Source organism: Ambystoma mexicanum, chromosome 1q (assembly GCF_040938575.1).
Source record: "Ambystoma mexicanum isolate Mex_15411 chromosome 1q, UKY_AmexF1_1, whole genome shotgun sequence".
Classification (NCBI taxonomy): domain Eukaryota; kingdom Metazoa; phylum Chordata; class Amphibia; order Caudata; family Ambystomatidae; genus Ambystoma; species Ambystoma mexicanum.
Window position 1 is genome coordinate 907,481,418 of NC_090922.1, and position 20,122 is coordinate 907,501,539.

Below are 20,122 nucleotides of genomic sequence, written 5' to 3' on the forward strand. Positions count from 1 at the left end.
ATGTAGCCCGTATTGTCGCCAAAAAATACATTCTCTGACACTGAATGTCGAAATCGTCCCCAAAATGTTCAGAGTGGATGAGAGATCTAGTGTATACTTGTAGGAGGGAAGAGACTTACATTGCCATGGCAACCACAGCTTGTAGGCCCAAAGACATTTGGATCCCATTGCGGGTATTTCAGTCGAAGAATGTGCAGTCGGATGAAGATATCCCGCTGGAAATACGGAAGGAAAAAGATTGATAGACATGTCATTTTGAGTCGGGCTTGTTGCTATTTTAATCTCTCGTGTAGTAGAGGCCTATATATGTTGTCTCATGTTTCTAATCTTGCATCTAATGTCAGTGTTGTAACTTGGATGCCTGGCTTTTTCCTTCAAAGTAAAGTTGAAAAAAAAATATCTATGTACATTTTGTGCCCAGTTTGGCGTGCCTGCTTCTGTCCTGTTCTGGGTTCGGTTTTTGCACTCATAGTAGATAATACAGATTGTCTATTCCAAGCATACAGATGTGAAATGGGGTGTGGCAGGCTAGTTCTCTGACATTCTAGACCAGGGTTCTGCAACCTGAGCCTCCAGGTGTTTTGAATTACGACTGACAAGATCCCTCTCCGTTGAACATGATGGCTAGGGCAGATGAGAGTGGTAGTACAAAACCTCTGAAAATCTGAAGGTTGCAAACCCCCGTTTTAGATAATAGGCCTCTTGCCTAGGAACTTTAACCTTTCCAAAATAAATTCACAAAGCCCCAAAATGCAGATGAGGAGTCTTGAGTCTATTTCTGTAGCTTCAAGGCAGGACACTATTTAAACTCTTGTAAGGCCAGTTTGGCGTGCCTGCTTCTGTCCTGTTCTGGGTTCGGTTTTTGCACTCATAGTAGATAATACAGATTGTCTATTCCAAGCATACAGATGTGAAATGGGGTGTGGCAGGCTAGTTCTCTGACATTCTAGACCAGGGTTCTGCAACCTGAGCCTCCAGGTGTTTTGAATTACGACTGACAAGATCCCTCTCCGTTGAACATGATGGCTAGGGCAGATGAGAGTGGTAGTACAAAACCTCTGAAAATCTGAAGGTTGCAAACCCCCGTTTTAGATAATAGGCCTCTTGCCTAGGAACTTTAACCTTTCCAAAATAAATTCACAAAGCCCCAAAATGCAGATGAGGAGTCTTGAGTCTATTTCTGTAGCTTCAAGGCAGGACACTATTTAAACTCTTGTAAGGCAGGTAATTTGGAGTTCTCTATAACATCCACTCTTGAGAGAATGTGGTATTCGAAGTTACCAAAACATGCATTTTGGGGAGGAGTGGAGATTAGCAATCACGCAAAATGACCACATGGTCTTGGAGCTCTGCAGCTACATCACGCAGTTATAGTCATATTTACTCTCTTTCCATGTTCTGAAGTGTTAACTAAATCTCACTACCCCGAGTGCGCCTGTAGCAAGTAAATGAAGTATGCTGGCAGGCCATCCATCGCTTCCCGGCACCAGTGACGTGCTGCCAACAAGGGCAGTTATCTGCAAGCACAAACATCATAAGTATCCTCCCAGACATGCACATCCCTCCTACCTGCACATAGAATGTAACCAGTGCCGACAGGAGGAGACCAGGCTAGAAGTGGCAAGGAGCAGCCTGGAGGGTTGGAGCAGTGGATTGCTATGGACCACCAGACTGTGTCTGATAACAGCAGACAATAGGGGCAGCGTGGACAAAGGGGCAGTTGTTCAAGCTCTCAATTCCACCCTTTGCAGTTTGGGAAAGCACTGATTTAGCAACGGTGCTGCTGCATGGATGGAAAAGGAGCATAGTGCTTTAAAGAGCAACCAACATATTGAAGGTCACAACATTGCATGGAGCAGTGGTGGCATATTTGACGTGTAATGGGGAAAAGCATACTTGCTGGCTATGTTGATCGTTCTCACCTGAAGATCTCCCAAGGCCTCAGTTTACTTGAGCTTGACTTAACTTCCTTGTCCTTCATTCATTGACTGATGCTTCATCAGCAACGTTTCTGTTTCGGTCTCTTTGATCCTATACAACTACCAAGCGTTTGCCCATGCAAGGAACACAGCCATGCTCTCATTACCTATATAATTAATGTTTATAGGACCTGATGTTGTACCCCAAATCACTGCACCCTTTTCTAGCAGAGGCTGCTTCACTACCTCGAGAATGACAATATACAATAAGACAACACAAAAGTCACCCAAAGCAGCATTTGTTGTCAAAAGTATACATTTCTAATGTTGACTGCCTTCTGTATCTGATTACTGTCATGCCCTCCCCCTCTGCAACTTATACCATTTGCACATTTATATTAGGCTTATTTGTGTGATCCTTGCCACCACCCAGCGCCAGTTTTACTATAGCAGAGGCCATAATGACATTACATTTGGTACAGTAACTACTAATATACATATACTGGAACACCACATCCTGCACACCTCCAATTGCTGCCAAACTCCCATGAGGAAAACCACTAGATTGAGCTATGTGTTGTCTGTATTCTACCAGAAGTTATTTAAGCACACACATGTCCTTGGGGCTCTAGGCTCTGAGACACACCTCTCCCTGACCTTGCCACAGCAGCTGCACACCTTGGTCTGCCCCATGTATCCCGGTGAGCATTTGTATGCATGGTCTGTTCATCAATGTAGTGGCATGTTTTAGTTTTGTGCTGGTATATTTGAGCAGTGAGAGGGAGTTTATTCCACATTCTCACAGTTACTAGATATACAGTGCCCATAGAATGCAGTCATCCTTGGTTGTCTGCTGCCATGTGGCGAGGACTAAGTGGTAGTGACCCAGGGATAGTTCCCATACCACCCCGGGCCAATCATCAAATAGTTTAGGAAGCTACCCCCATGACATTGACCGACAGATGGATTACTAAACAGACAGTTAATATACTTGTGTAAATCTTGTCTTTTTTGGGCATAATCACAATGAAATATGTATCTCAATAAAAAGATTCAAATTACACAAGCATGAACAAAGGCACATTATAGACAGACATAGGAGTCATTACTTCCATTAACACAAACTAGGTTAAGTAAAATTAATTACTCTGTAGCTAGTAATACCTAAAACCATTCTCTCTTAATTCTCCTAATTGTAGTTTCTTTCCCATAACTACTCATGTCTTTTTCCTTATACACCGTGCATCAGAAAGAAGGTTCCCCAGCATAAAACAGGCGGGTCTTTCTAGACGTAATAACAGATTAAACATGGCCATCAGACAATCTGATGGCTCTCGGATGTGGGATGGACAGTAGATTGATTATTCTAGTTTTAGACTATAATGGACAGAAGAAAATGAATTGGACTAGTGTCTCTTCCACTATAATTGTATTGTATGAATCTTTTATGGATTAACTGACGATTTCCAAAATAAACTAAAATTGAATTGAATGGACAACCCCTAATAACTAAAATATAAATGCAATTTAAATTGATCATCTGTACATAATGCTGAATTGTTGATGGTAACTGTTCTAGAAAAGTTGAAAGTTTCTATTGTATGAGGATTGACTATGTTAAAAAAACGCATGTCTTCTTAGTAGTTTATCTGTTTTAAATGTTTTTATTTTGAGTTGATAAATAAGCTTCTATATACATTTTTGACATGAATATTTTTTTCCAAAAGTAGTAGTTTTTATGTGTCAGTATTGTACTTTCATTTTAAATAAAGAGTACTTGCTGAAAATGTAATTTGTCGATCACACTATAACACGCAGCATCTTGAATTTTGATTCTAGGAATATAATCCTGGCCTTCGCTGGCACCTTGAGACATGGTCTTATTCCAAATCTGCTTGGCCAGGGGACATATGCCAGGTTTAATTGTCGTGATGCCATCTGGTGGTGGCTGCAGTGTATACAAGATTATTGTAACATTGTTCCCAATGGGACCGACATCCTGAAGTGTCTAGTTTCACGGATGTATCCTACGGATGACTCCACCGCTCAGCCTGCCGGAAAAGTGGTAAAATAATTTTTGAATGATAAAATTAATTAAATGGAAAGTTAGCTGAATGTAGGAATGGGGATATGTCTGTTTAATGTGAGTGTGCGCGCGTGTGCAATGAGTGTTCACTGGCTCTTTATGATGTTGCAGACATTCATTTCAGTCCTTTTAATATGCAAAACCCCTCTTCCTAAAAGGTGCACACTCAGGGTACAGGCATCAACTGTTAATATGCATGCTTTTGTAAAGTATGCATTATGCATACAAAATGGAAACAACTCTAAATCAATGCCAGTGGTGCAGAATACTTAATTAATTGATTTGTGGTCTGGTATGCATCGTGCCACCAATCTCCAAATTGCCTTCTCATATGCCTTCTTTCCTTTCAAACGTAACAGGATTTGGACCCTTGCATGTCATGTCTTTTATCTCATTCCTATATTCTACAGTGCATACTGTACCACTAGCAGTGCCAATGTGTTAACGCCACACATTTGTTGAATTTGTGTGAGTGAGGAAAGTTAAGGATTGTATTCTTGAACTTTCTCAGTGCTCAAATAGAACAAAGCAGACCTGCAGAGAATTCTTGACCTCTCCTTCCTTAGCAGTGCTAAGTTCAACATGACCACACCTGTCCAAATCCTGGGAGCTGTCCAGACGAATGACTGGTTTTGTGCAGTTAACCTCAAAGATGCATACGTCCATGTGCCGATATGGGAAGCGCACAGGAAATTGCTAAGGTTTTCCAGCGGGAGGTACTATTATCAATATTGTGGTCCCCCTATTGGACTCAGTGAAGTAGCATGGGTATTTACCAACCTCACGAATTCCATTGCTAATTCCCTTCGTCTTAGTGGAATCCATGTATATCCCTTGGCTGAGGAGAGCAAGTTATCTGCAGGAAGCTCTTGCGGCGACCCGTACACTAGTGGATAACCTTTCAAACCTTTGGTGTTAAATCAATTACAAGAACTGTTTCCTAATGCCAACTCAAATTTTTACTTTCCTGGGATTTCTATGGAATTCCTATGTGGCGAGAATCTTCCCTCAAGCATGTCCCGGTAGCATGCCAGACATAAAGCTTGCAGTGGCACACTTTCAGAACAGGTCAGCCTCTTCTTCCAGAGACGCCTGGGGATGATGGTGATGTGCGTGTTGTGTGGCCTCATGCCCGGTTGTGGATGAGACTGGAATGAAGCTAAAGGGAAACAATCCGATTGTATACCAATTCCCCAATCATTGTCAGGTGATTTAGCACAGTGGACCGACCCTCTGAATATCTCGTGCAGGTCTCCATTCCAAGAGCATTCTGACAAGGAATGTGTCACCACAGACTCATCCCTGGTGGGCTAGTGGCCACGCTGAGTCCTGAAGCAACATGGGCAGTGGCCGTCCCAGGATAAGACACTTCACATCAACATCCTGTGTTGTGCTTGTGCTTTGAGCTTTCCTTCCATGTCTTCAAGAGAAATCGGTACTGATAGAACTTGACAACTAAGCTGCCATTTTTATATAAACAGCAGGGCCAGCTAGGTTCCCGCCCCTTTGACATCTGGCGATTAGGATATGGGACTGGGCCTTGAAGCATCACATCACTCTTCAGGCAATGCATCTGTCAGGAGTCCCAATCACGAGTGAGAAATCAAACTGTTGGTTCTACTACCCATTTTCCAACACTGGGGGCACCCGACAATCAAAATATTTGTGACATCCCACAACCTAAAATGTCCCTCTTCGCCTCTCGTTGGGGGCTCAGAGTAAATCCATTGGGTGATGCTCTGAGCATTCAATGGGATTCAGCATTCCTTAATGCCTTGCCTCTGGTTCCTCTAGTAGCCAGATGCCATACTTACCCAAGGTCCAGGTTCGCTGTTCTCGGTGTGTGTCCATATATGCCGGGAGGGTGCTGTTCCTCAGGAGCATTGAATCATGTGTAGAACCTGGGAATCATTCGCAGCAGTGGCTGATAGTCAGATCCGCATCATAGGTCATCTGGATGTTCATCGAATGGAATGGGACTGTTTATGATTGATGTATGCAGGCCTCACTGCTTCTTGGGGCACCAATGCCACATGTGTGCAGTCAAGAGCTGCTATGACATTGGGGAAATGGATGATGACATAGAATCTTGCCTTTGCTGCATGCACCTGGACCTGGGTGGTGGGGCAGCGAGATGTGTCGATGGGCATGCCTCATGAGCTTGTCCAACACTTGCGCAAGTACTATTGAGAAAGTTGGCTCGGACATGCCATGCATCATCTCCACAGTCTCCTGGAATGCACCTGTGGCACAGAAGTGGAGGACAGATAACAGCTTATGTAGTAGTGGGATTGCAGTTCTGATGTGTATGGCGCTCTGGAGATCTGCGTCTATGATGGTCGGCAGCTCTCGTATAGTGTTCCTGTCCAAGCGATATAGCAAGACCAATTTGCCATCAGTCAGAGCCCAGAGGGACGGACGGACACTTGGTATGTGGGGCCTCCACAACCCACGTCTTTTCCGTCTTTGTGCAGCATGTATCCTTCCTATGGTTGCCCTGAATGCTTCTGGAGCTCAATGAACAGTAGGTTGTGCATACCGTAATTCACTTCTGGTTGTGGCTACATGTTGCTTGGAAGTGTATTTGGGGAGGGTGTGGACCTTAAATAAACTTTATGCTGGTTTTATTTGCACCTGTGCTTGATTCCCATCAGCTGTATGCTTTTATATCCACATTTTGGGTGGAGGTAACGGCACAGTATTTTTGGAGGAAGTACCGCCAATTTTTGGTGGTATTTTGGTGGTTATTTCACCTGCAATTGGGCGGAATTGGCTTTTGTGTTTAAAAAAAAAAGGTGGTTTTTTGCATTGGTTTTTCCCATAGGGAAATGGCAAGTTTTTGTTCCCCCTGCATAGCTCAAACTGCTGAGTGAATTTTCAAGTTGGGCACAAAGTGCTTGAAGGAAATCCTTTGTTGGTTTGGTGACAAACCGCCCAGTAGTTTAAAAAAAATTTGGCAAAAAGTGGGGTGCCGCATTATTCAAAAAGTTTATTGTATCTCCCATGATGCATTGCTGGCCCCAAAGGCTTTTTATTTCTGAAAACCCACCATTATAAAGATCGAGATTCAGATCCAGATTCCATTTCAAGTGGCAAAAGAAAAGAGTAATGACTTTACAGATATAAAATATTGAGTATTTTAGGTTGCAATCCCTGTTTTTATCATAAAAATAAATGACAAGGATTGTGGGAGGGGAGTGTTAGTACCCTTTTATTGTTTGTTGATATTGGATTTGCTTTTAATTAGTTCATGACATTATCTGAAAAGTGCGCAACAGACGATCAAATGTTCGGGATGCATGTTTTCAATAGCCTTTGATTTGATTGGACAAGCTTTTCAGGTGCGTGACTTTACAGTGAAGGCACGTCAGCAGTGAAGGCTGCTCCATTACCACACATCCCTCTTCCTTGTCCCAGTACCCAAAGAATAATACGGGTCAGTAACCGATTAGTAATATATTTCATTACCCCCTCACCCTCATCCCTGTACCCAATAGTAATCCATGTCATTAACCCCACATTCCTCTTCCTTGTCTGAGTAGCCAACAATACATGTACGTCATTACCCCCACATCCCTCTTCCTTGTTGCAGTACCAATAGTAATCCGTCATTACCCCCACATCCCTCTTCCTCATCCCAGTATTCCAATATGTATCAATTTCATTACACCCACTTCCCTCTTCCTTGCCACATTACCCCAATAATAATCTTATCAATTGTACGCTCTTTTGTGATCAAAAGAGCATTGCTCCTTGCTTTATAGAAATAAATAAGTAAAATAAATAATCCATGCCTTATCCCTCTTCCTCACCCCAGTACCCCAAATGTAATCTATTCATTACCCCTACCTCCCGCTTTCTCTTCCCATTTACCCAAAAGTAATCATTTCATTAGCCTCATATCGCTCTTCCTCGTCTCAGTGCCCCATGCCCTTACCCCCACATCCCTCTTCCTCGGTGCAGTACCCATTAGTAATCCTTGTCATATCCCCACATCCCTTTTCCCTGTCCAAGGTTGTTAGGCAAGATTGTATGCAGAACCCTTTGGGTGCACTACAACAACCCTGACCTCCTGGCAATAGGAACCCAACCTTTGGTATAAGTGTGCACTACACAGGTTGGTAGTGTGTTGAGCAGCCAGGCTTATCTCAAGAGGGGTCAATGTGAGCTCACAGTGACAAGTATTCAAATAAACACACACAAGGTTTCGTGAATAAACAATTATTAATTTATTTATCAGTCAGTTAGAATAAGCCTTCTTCAGAAGGGAGCAATATAAAAGCAACACACACAAACTGGTGTTCCTCTCCCTGGCTATCCTGTTCCAACAGCAACTGCAGTGGATAATCGAACAGCTTTGAGAGGATGTCCAGGGGCTTACTTTGGAGTTGATTGGTCCCACCAACTCAAGGGGAGAAGTCGTCCTTGCAATGGCTTCTCTGTCAATATGAATTTGGAGTTTCAGCACAGCAACAGGGCTTCACCGGGCAAACCAACGGTCCAGGAGTTGCAGCAGGCCTCCTCTTCAAGTTCTTCATTTTCTTTGTCCAGTGGTCGACTCTGCCTTCCAAGCCAAAAGCCTTGCCTTTTATTCAGGTTTCTCCCATTCATTCCAACCTAGCTGTCAGTCACCCAGCAGGGTGGCTGTCCTTGCCGGACAGTCAGCCGGCCAATCACCACCGAGTGCATTTGGGTCTCCTAGGAGGCTAAGCACAGGGAGTTTCGGGCAACTCTTTCACTTCCTGCCCCCGCCAGACACCCTGGAGCCAGAGGCGGGCTTCACTTGAGAATCCCGCCAAAGGCAAAGTGAACAAAGCGACCAAACCTGGGGTGGCGCGCAGAGTAAATCTCAAGAAGGACCTTTCCACAAAGAAATGGCACCCTTGGGTGCTTTATTGCAGCTGCAAACACAGCCCGCAGTAAATGCACACCACGGTAGTTAAAAGTAAACGACTGCCACAAGCCATTCAGTGAGGAAAGGGTAACATTAAAATGTTACATGAGAAGATAGACTATAGTAACCCCTCCAGCACCCTATTGTAAGATAGTGTGTGCTGGGTCTAGAAAGTTACAAATGTAAATAAAGTCAGTTTCACTTTACTGCTCTGGGAAACAGTAGTTTATCCCAGAGAAGGTATTTAAACCTTTGGGAAATCCAGAAGACTTACCTGTGCCACTGCACTGAAGGTGCTGTGTGACACAAAGTAAAGGATGATGCCTATGGAGTTTGTCAGGCTCCGTAACCAAAAGAAACACAAAGTTCAAAAATCACATTAAAATACATGAGAAAGTGGGATAAAGGGTCTCACTCTCTCAAGGTAAAAAATAATCAAGCCCTCAAAATCCAGCAAAGTTGCTGGGGCTCTCTAAGGTGGAGGGAATTAGCACATTTCTGAGAATTCTCCCTAACACTCGTCCCCCCCTGACTAAGGGACAGGAGGATTTAATCCACCCCTGGATGAATCTCCTTACTCGAGTTGGTCATACTTTCTGGTGAGACCATCAGCAATTTGGCGATTACACCCTGACCTGTGTTCAATGGTAAAATCAAACCCCTGTAGGCTGATTAACCATCTTAATAATTTAGGATTTTCCCCCTTCCTCTGCATTAACCATCTCAAGGGTTGGTGGTCTGTTTGAATCACAAAAGTAGATCAATACAAGTATGGTCTAAACGTCTTCAAAGACCACACAATGACGAAACATTCACGTTCTATGGTTGCCCACTGTCATTGCTACTGTGCAAGGGCCCCGTACTTCACTTCCTGCATGGTCCCAATGGACCCAGTGTTGGCGCATATGGCACCAAGCTCATTACAAAGTGTGCTTTGCACACAGAACACAGAAGGGACGTGCAACAAGGCCGGGCGGGGCCCTATTAGTACAAGGCAAGGCACATGCAGAAGACAGGAGGAGGAGCTAGTTGGGGCCACGAGGCGGGGCTTAAAGGGTGAGGCTGGGGCCAGGCTATATAAGCCAACCCCATCTGCATAGTGGCACTTTGCGCTAGTCTGCTAAGAGCAGCGTGACGTTTACCGCCGTCCAGAACACCCTTACCTGGTTAAGCACGTGTGTCTTCAGTCTCCAGATCCCTCCAGCATCTTACCTGGTCCAGCACGTGCATCTTCAGTCTTCGGAAACCTCCAGTATCTTACCTGGATTCAGCCACGCCATCGCTGGAAGCACTGCCATCAGCTTCCCACCCTGCAGTCGCAGCGCGCATCTTACCTGGATTCAGCCATGCCACTGCTCGAAGAAGCACCTCTATCACTTCCGACTCTGCAGCTGCCACGTTCATCTTACCTGTCTTCTTGGATCCTCCACGGGTGCCGCCCAACATCCATACCTGTCCGGAACTCCCATCAACACTGGGCCATCTTCGGGCACAGCATCCACACGGATCTTCATCTCCGGCAGCCTGCAGGAGTTTGGAAACCGCTCATCAGCTAACACCGATCATCCGCAACTGCCAAGGGAATAAGAAACACAAGGTGAGCAATAACATAGACTTTAACACGTTAAAGCAGCGCAACTCACGAACTTGGCGCAACTTCTGGAACTGTCTACTTACCACCAGTGGGTCATCCGGCATAGACATTTTCACCATTATGCGCTCTTGAGCCATCTTCATCACTAAGAGGGAGAGAGAACAATATATGGTTATGAACAATAATCATTGGGGAAGAATTAACACAAAGAATACGGACAATAAGCATAGTTATAAACACTTACCTTCGAGACGGAATGGTCGCAGCTGGCCTGGACCTCCACAATCTGGACCAGTGATGCAACTAGGTCCATCCACAGCGCCCCTGCTGAAGGAAAACCGGACGGAGAGCTCATTCTTACATAAAAACAGGTGAGCTTGCATGGGCAAACTCCTGCGTACTGCATTTTGGCACGAAAGGGTCGAGGGGAACCGTGACACCACCACGCTATCCTCACTGCCTCTCATCTGCTCTCAGGAACAGTTCCAGCATTCCAGGTCCACGAAAACGCAGCTTTTGGGGGAGAGAAGCGATCCGAGCGAGTCAACTCCTGGGAGGGCTCCAACCGTGTCCCAACGCCCCAGCAGAAACCAGGTGAGCATAACACCCACCTTGTCTCAGGTTCCGTCAGTTTCTTACTGATGAAGCAGATTGGGTTTTGCCTTTCTTATCCAGCTGTCTCAGAAATGCACCTATACCTGTATTGGAAGCATCTGTCTGTACAATAAAGGATGTGTTGTAGTCAGGAGCTCTTAAGACTGAAGCTTGACAAAGGGCTTTCTTAAATCCTTCAAATGCCTTAGTGCACTCCTCATGCCACCTGACCTTCTTGGGGTTTTCTGGTGAGATCATCACATTCAAGGGAGCAGCTATGGTCCCATAGTTCTCAAAGAAGTTCCTATAGTACAATGTGAGACCTAGAAAGTCTCTTACTTGGGTTTGAGTAGTAGGGGTGACCCAGTCTTGGACAGCTTGTCCTTTGCTAGGCAATGGCCTTATTTCACCTCTTCCTACCTCATGTCCAAGGTAGACCACTCTACTCTGACCAATCTGACATTTACTTGCCTTTATGGTCAGGTTGGCCTGCTCAAGAGCCTGCAATACATGTCCTAAGTGGTCAATATGCTCCTTCCAAGTAGGACTGAACACTGCAATGCCATTCATCCCATTCAGAACATGATTCACCATCCTTTGGAATGTAGCAGGTGCATTCTTTAGTCCAAAAGGCATAACCTTAAACTGGGGTTGAAAATGTGGTTTTCTCTGTGGCATGGTCTGTCAGAGCTATTTGCCAATAGCCTGATGTTAGGTCAAATGTACTGAGGTACTTGGCTGAACCAAGTTTGTCCACCAGCTCATCTGTCCTAGGTAAAGGGTGGGCATCAGTCGTGGTGACTGCATTAAGAGCTCTATAGTCAACACAGAATCTCTACTCCTTGGATCCTGCCTTTGGCATTAGTACAACTGGACTAGACCATGCACTTGTAGATGGCTCTATTATCCGGAGATCAAGCATCTTGTTGACCTCTTCCTTTGTGTGGGTTCTTACATGGTCTGACATTCTGTACCCACTGCTTTTAACAGGTAAACAGTCACCAGTGAGAATCTCATGCTGGCCCCAAGGGGCCAATCCTTGTGATAGTGAAAACAGAGGGGCAAACTGATTTAACTAAATGTTGCACTCCTCCTGTTGTTCCAGTGTCAGATCAGAAGAGAGATTGACTCCTTCTATCATTCCATCTAAATGTTGTCCCCCGAGGAGCCATTCTTGGCTCCACTCTTCCCAGAAGTCTGACAAGTGTGACAGCTTCTAAAGAATTTATTTACATCAGACCCCATCTTAGGCCAGTAGAAGTAAAGAGAAATCCTTTCCTTGGTCTTCTTAAAGCTTAAGTGACCAGCCAAAGGAATCTCATGGGCTAACTGTAGAAACTGAGGTCTCACCTCCTGAGGCACTACAAGTCTTCTGTAGTCCCCTGGGGGTAGACTCAATAGGTTCACTGTAGAGGAGGTCATCCTCCCCAGTACAACCTGTGCTTCCCTGGCTCTTGCCCATCCAGCTGGGAAGCTGCCTGTTGTCGAAGCGCTTCAAGAGTAGGGCCACCTTCTGCAAGCAAAGCCTGCAGCTCAGGATGGTCTTTAGGACCCAGATCTCCAGCAGGGGAAAGTCTTCTTCCAGCTCTGTGTCATCAGTAGCTGATTCACCATATTTTGGTTGAACCTCACACTCAGCCTCAGCTGGTGGAGGAGTGACTTTGGATTGTCCTCTCGGGGATGACCTGGTTTGATGCACAGAGTGCTATCATTCTTGTTTCCTGAGACCTTGGGTTTCCCCTTTGTCTCTTTCTTCCGGGAAATAGAAGTTGGCTCTTCCTGTGGACTGGGGGTTATAGGTTCTTCTTTAACAAACCACTGAGAGTCATTTAAAGTGAGCTCTCTGGCCTTCCTAGTCTGCTCCTGCTTCCTTTTACTGGGAGGCCTAGGGGTGCTTGATACAACTCCAAGAGTCATTCCCCAGCAGGACTCTCCCAGGCACCTCACTTTGTACACTGACAGGTATTCTTACAGTCATATTGTTGCACTGGATGAGAGCTGGTAGTATTAGAACCATCTGGATAGGGCCTCCAGCAAGCTTAGTGGGGCCCTTGGGTGCCTTAGCAACATCCTCAGGTTTGAAAAAGGTTTCATCCACCACTGTAATCCTGGCCACAGTGTCTCTAATGGCAGGGGTCTTCTGACCATTTACAAATACACTGTCCTTGTAGTGTTCTTTTGTGTTATTTGGTGTAGAATATTACACATATACATTCTTCTGTTCCCACAGACCCAGGTACACTAAATAAACACTGGCAGAGACACCAATGGGGACTTCAGCCAATAGTTGAAAGTTTCCACTTTCCATATGTACTTCTCCCTCAGGGATGAAGGCTACGGAGGCAGTGTGGACCCCTGAAGGTTTACCCTTACATCTGGGATCCCCTTTCACATGGTCGGTTGACCCACAAGCATAACATTTTCCGAATGTTTTGACAAATGGGGGCTTCTGCTGACCTCCCACTGGTTTGGCACCCGAGGTTTCACTCGACTAACCTGGTTTCCCAAATGGCTTACCCTTCTTATGTTTGTGGTGCTCTTTCTTTGGGAGGATTTAGAATTCTCGTGGCCATCTTTCTTGAGCTGCTTCCCCTCATCCTTTTCTTGAGTGGCCCCCGAAACCTTGTGAGTAGCCCTTTTGGCAACCCACAAGTCAGCAGCTTTTGCTAGCTTCTTGGGATCAATCTATTTTGAGTCAGCCATCAAAAATAGACTCAAACAAAAATAGATTTCTCGTTCCACTAAGGAGTTCACTCTGTAACCCTTAACCCAACCATCTAAGTTTTTAAAACATTCACACACCCAGGTAGCCCAAGGGGTACCATCAGTCTTTTTGAGGGTCCTAAACCTCTTAAGGTACTGGGAAGGCGTTTTCCCAAATCTAGCTATCAAAGCTAGCTTCACATTTTCATACTCCAATCTTTCAAGTTCCCCCACCTCCATTACAACATCAGTTGCAACCTGGTGGAGCCTAGACAAAAGCCAAGGAATCAACGGATTCCCTGTGAAACACTGAATCCCATAGTTATATTCAAAAGCACCCAACCAATCCAAAATATCAAGTTTCACATCATACATACTCACTGCTTCTTTAGGCATGTGAGGTCTCTTTGGACTAGAAGGCTTAGAAGACTCCGGGATAAAAAACATTTTCAAGAGACAATTTCTTCATTTCATGAGCATGTTGCATTTCCATTTCCCTTAGCTTGATGTCCTGATGTTTGCTTTCAGCTTGGATTTGTTACATTTTGAATTCTAACTCAAGTCTCATTTTCTCAAGGGACACACGTTCTGGACTCAGTGATGGACCTTGTGGGCTCCCTGTGGATACAGGTTGAGGCAGAAGGTCGGCTCTCTTCCTGAGACTTTTCTGACTTTTCGGACTCTTCAACAATATTAGAAGTAGACTCTGAGTTATCATCCTCATTATCATTGTCAACATTATTGGGTTAGTAGGTGTGACAGGCCTACTACCCAGACTTTGATTATTCAACAATTGTGCAATTAGTTCATTTTTCTTTCCTTTAACAGGGAGATTCCTGATTTTACACGTTTCATTCAGTTGCTCTACTGTTAAAATGATCAGGGCTTCCTGCCTGACGTTATCCATATTTGGCATGGTACAATTGCTTTTCTAGTGGAGCTTAGCCTTTTGAAGGTTTTTAGTTCAACAAAAGCAAAGTAAATTATTAGTGTAACAACTCTACAATAGATCCTCACCGCCTGCCGCCAGTGTTAGGCAAGATTGTATGCAGTACCCTTTGCGTGCACTGCAACAACCCTGACCAAAGGAACCTGACCTTTGGTATACGTCTGCACTACACAGGTTGGTAGCATGTTGAGCAGCAAGGCTTATCTCAAGAGGGGTCAATGTGAGCTGTAGGGGACTCGATACGAATTTGGAGTTTCAGCACAGCAGCAGGGCTTCACTGGGCAAACCAACAGTCCAGGAGTTGCTGCAGGTGCCCTCTTCACGTCCTCCTTCGGTTCCTTCGTCCAGTGGTCGACTCTGCCTTCCAAGCCAAAAGCCTCGCCAATTTATTCAGGTTTCTCCCATTCATTCCAGCCCAGCTGTCAGTCACGCAGCAGGGTGGCTATCCTTGCCGGACAGTCAGCCAGCCAATCACCACAGAGTGCATTTGGGTCTCCTAGGAGACTGAGCACAGGGAGTTATGGCCACCTCCCTCACTACCTGCCCCCACCAGACACCCTGGAGCCAGAGGCGGGCTTCACTCGTGAAGCACGCCAGAGGCAAAGCGGACAAAGGGTTCAGACCTGGTTTGGGGCGCAGAGTAAATCTCAAGACAATTTCTACAAAGAAATTGTGAAAAAAGAAGACTGGGGCCATTTTGACAAAAATGGCACCCTTGGGTGCTTTACTGCAGCTGCGAACGAAACCTGTGGTAAATGCACACCACAGTAATTAAAGGTAAACCACTGCCACCAGCCATTCAGTGAGGAAAGGGTAACATACAAATGTTACATGAGAAGCTAGACAAAGGGGATACGAAGTAACCCCTCCAGCACCCTATTGTACGATAGTGTTTGCTGGGTCTAGAACGTTACAAATGTAAGTAAAGTCAATTTCACTTTGATGCTCTGGGAAATAGTAGTTTATCCCAGAAAAGTTATTTAAACCTTTGGAAAATCTGGAAGACTTCCCTGTGCCACTGCACTGAAGGTGCTGTGTGACACAATGTAAAAGATGATGCCTATGGAGTTTGTCAGGCTCCATAACCAAAAGAAACACATAGTTCAAAATCAAATTAAAATGCACGAAAGAGTGGCGAAAAAGGGATGTCACTCTCCAGGTAAAAAAATCAAGTCCTCAAAATCCAGCAAAGCTGCTGGGGGTCTCTGAGGTGGAGGGGATTAGCACATTTCTGAGAAATCTCCCTAACACCAGTAACCCAGTAGTAATCCATACTATCATCCCCACATCCCTCCTCATCCCAGTATCCAATAGTAACAGATGTCATTACCCACACATACCTCTTCGTCATCCCAGTTCCCGAGTAGTAATCCATTTCTTTATCCTTGCATCCCTCTTCCTCTTCCCAGTGGCCCAATAGTTATCCATGTCATTACCCCACAGCCCTCGTCCTTGTTCCAGTACCCATTAGTAATCAATGACATGACCACCACATCCCTCTTCCATGTCCCAGTACCCAATAGTAATTCATGTCATTGCCCCCACATCCCTCTCCCCTTCCCCAGTACCCCAATAGAAATCCATGTCATTTCCCCCACATCCCTATTCCTTGTCCCGGCACCCCAATAGTAATCCATGTAATTACCCTCATAGCCTTCTTCCTCGTCCCAGTCCCCAATAGTTATCCATGTGATTACCCTCAAATCCCTCTTACTTGTCCCAGTGCTCGATAGTAAACTGTGTTATTACCAATCAATTAATCGATAATAACTTTATTTGGCCATAAGCCACCAAAGTACATCATAAAACATAAACAATGACAATAGCTCAGTTTTCCATCCAACTTCCGGGAAGTAAGAAAGTAGCGTCTACAGCCCGAGAACCTTTACTTATATCGGCAGCCCACAACTCAATTAGTTCTCATCATTTGGCCAAATAGGCAAGCTATTGGTGGTTCCCCAGGCTCTTTTCCCCAGTGGAATTGCATTAGGTCTGAAAAGCAGGAGGGTACTGTGACCTAATTCCTGTGGAGTGAGCATTGTTATGATGGGGGAAAGACACTGTGTTGCATTCTCTATGATGTAGGGTGAGAATATGGGACATGGAATGTAGAATGTGGTAAGAAAGATGCAGGATTGGAAAGCAGTTAAGAGGAGACCAGAGAAGAAGCCGGTGGGGTGGTACTTGAGTCCTTGAATAAAGAAGGTTGTCCACTTACCCGAGTCCTGGATAATTTTATTGGCAATGTGTGCCAACACAGTGACCGCACCGAGTAGATGTGTTGTACGGACCCATTGTGTATCTAGATCCCCTGCTACTGTTTCTGCCACTTCCATGTTTCAACGCCATGTGCGAGCGACTCTGAGAGCTCCCAATTGATGTAAGGTTAACATTGACAGATTCGATGTGATGCAAGGTGAGTGGTGCAGAGTGTGATTAGTACTGGGTTTGCCATCTCAGCTGTTGAGAGGACTCTGTGCTAAATTGTTGTCCATGCTTTGGCATTTTGCTTTTCTACGCATGCGGAATGACCAACCATAAACCAAAGGCGTGGCATTAAGGATAACACTCCTGCGAGGCGTGAGTGCTGCGAACAGGAGTGAGTGTGCCACAATGAGCTGGGAGACTAGAGGAAAGGACCTCTGCACATAATACTTTGCCATTTTGGTTACTATAGTAACCACCACCAACACCCTAATGAACTGAAAGCATCAAGGAAAGGACCTCCACACATGACAATACTTGATGCCATTTTGCTTACCAATGTAACCAGAAACGATGCTGCTACGAACTGCATACCTACAGGAAGGTGCTTTAAGAAGTACTGCAACGTGCGTTCATATTAGATAACTTAGCAACCTGTAAACAGATTACTACTATGCATAGTAAATACATCCATAATTGTGTGCAGTTGTGTATTATAGTTAAAACACAGTGCTGTTTGCTTCATATACTAGGATGTTACAATTACATTCACATTTCAGGCAGGATCAGACATTGTGATTAACAGAACTATCGGCAAATGACATTTTAGAAGAGAGAGGGGAAGTTTTCCTTTTCCTTCTCTGTCAGCACTAAAAGCATTACGAAAACAATACAGGTTACTCTTGTGCTGTTGGATCTACACCCTCATTGCATACACAAAGGATACGTGGAACTCATACTGACTTCAGTGTACAAATAAAGAATGCAAGGCATACCACCTCCAAACTACTTCCTTGATGTCCAAGGGGAGCCCAACATGCCCTGGAAAAGGTAGAAAAAACATTTTGACCATTATGTACTTGCAGTTCATGGTCTGACCTTTACCACTGAAAGGAACAAGTTTCGCCTGATGCATTGTCTGGATAACTATGGCTAAGTACAATTTGAGAACTTACCACAGCTGTCTGCGATCGAGTCAGCAAATCTTTCAGACTATGAGAAATGCATAAAGATGCTTGATAAACCTTATGACAAATCTTTGAGCATTATTTGGGAGGATATCATTTTGGCAAGAGGAAGCAGTATAATGGAGTATCTGTGGAACAATATTTCACAGCTCTTGGAGGTTTGGCAGCTTCATGTGAATTTGGTAGCACTTTAAATGAAAGTCTGCACAATCTGTTCATGCTAGAGTATAGTGATGGATAAGTGAGGGAGTACAAAAGCAATGCTTCTATTGATGAGGTTATCAGAGTAGCAAAAGAAGTGGAGCATACACACAAATGTGTGAAGGAGTTAGAAAAGAGTACTGAGTCCAACACGAAGAAAACTGAAGATATGCAAGTTATGGAAATTTCAGCAGTGCAGGCAAGGAAATTCGACAAAAAGTAACAGTATCAAGAAAGAAGGTGTGAAAAAAAAGAATTGGGAAACCAAAATAGAAGAGGGAAGAAGAAGATAGGAAAAGATGCTTTTGATGTGACAGTTTGTTTCATTTTGCAAGTATTGATAAATGTCCAGCCATTAAGGCTCTATGCAAAACATGCAACAAACGAGGACATTTCACGTTGTGTTGTAGATCCAAGAGTGAACGTGTTGATTGTTTGGATGAATTTTGTGAGGATATGGAAGAGTGCACGTGCCTCATTGATGGTACGTCTGATGAAATTACCATAATTCAAGATGGTGATGCTGATATTGAAAAACCTATGTGTACCATTGAGATTGAAGGGGTAAACATAGGGATGGTGATTGACTCTGGAGCAAAGTATACTTTACTGTCCAAATCTATCTTTGAGACAAAAATGAGAAAGAGTACCACTCTTAATGCAGTGTAAATTAAGGCAGTAGCCTATGAAGGCAAAATAATTGAATTAGAAATATGGTTCTGGGCGGTTGTGTAATTTAAAGATAGGTCAGCCAAGGGAAAGGTGTATGTTTCTAAAAAGTTGAATGATGCACTCTTAAATTGGTCACACCAGAAAAGGTTGAAAATAAAACTTGATCCCAATGCCGAAGAGACAGTTTATGCGGTAGAGGGTAGGAATTATAGAGTGTCTGGGAGTTTAATGCAACATGCAGTGTTTCGAGAAGTGTTGGGCATTTGAAGGGATTCATGCACAAGATTAGAATGAAGGTCAATTCTGTCCTGGTTGTACAAAAATTGAGAGCAGTGCCATTATCCATCAGATCTGCTGTGAAGGAATAATTAGCAATAATGGAAAAGCAAAGGGTAATAGAGTGGAATCTTCTGAATGGATCTCTCTATTAGTAATGGTGCATAAACCCAAGTGCAAGCTAAGACTTTGCATTGATATGATATCTGTTAATAAGTGTGTAATCCTGATAGACATCCTTTACCCAACATAACAGAGATGTGAGGCACTATAAAAGGTGCAAATGTTCAGAGTACATTGGACTTAAAATCGGCCTATCATCAAATAGTTTTAAATCTGACTTCCAGGAACATTACGCCATTCATCCCTCCAGGGTCTGTTTCAATGTAAGTGCATGCCCTTTGGTTTGGTGTCTGCTTCGGACATATTTCAACGCATCATGTATCAACTATTTCATGGCATAAAGAGGTTCTATGCTTTCAGGATGATGTTTTGGTGTATGGAAGGAGTTGTGAAGAACATGATGCGTGGTAAAGAAAGGTCTTAGATATGTTCAAGGATGCATGTGTGACATTGAGTAGAGATTAATGTAAAGTTAACAAAACTGCCCTCCAATATTTAGGAATGAAATTTTGAAGCAAGGTATTAGACCACAACATAATTTAGTGAACAATATTGTAGGTTTTTCCAGTCCTACTGATAAGGAAAGAATTGTGTCATTCCTTGGCATGGCAGAATATTATTCAAAATGTATTCCAGGTCTAGCAAGCAAATGTATTAATATGAGAAGTCTGCTAAAGAAGGGAGTGAGGTGTCAATGGAGTGAGCGATGTGAACAGGAG

At 44.2% G+C, this 20,122-nt stretch overlaps 1 protein-coding gene across 3 annotated transcripts in view; it reads left to right on the top strand.

Moving 5' to 3' along the window:
- AGL (amylo-alpha-1,6-glucosidase and 4-alpha-glucanotransferase) overlaps positions 1-20,122 on the top strand; it is a 973,499-nt gene that overhangs the window by 764,614 nt on the left and 188,763 nt on the right. For all 3 annotated transcript variants that reach the window (XM_069641544.1, XM_069641542.1, XM_069641543.1), the window contains exon 26: positions 3,759-3,984. In XM_069641544.1, the coding sequence (XP_069497645.1) occupies positions 3,759-3,984 (226 nt within the window). The remainder of the gene's footprint in view (positions 1-3,758; positions 3,985-20,122) is intronic.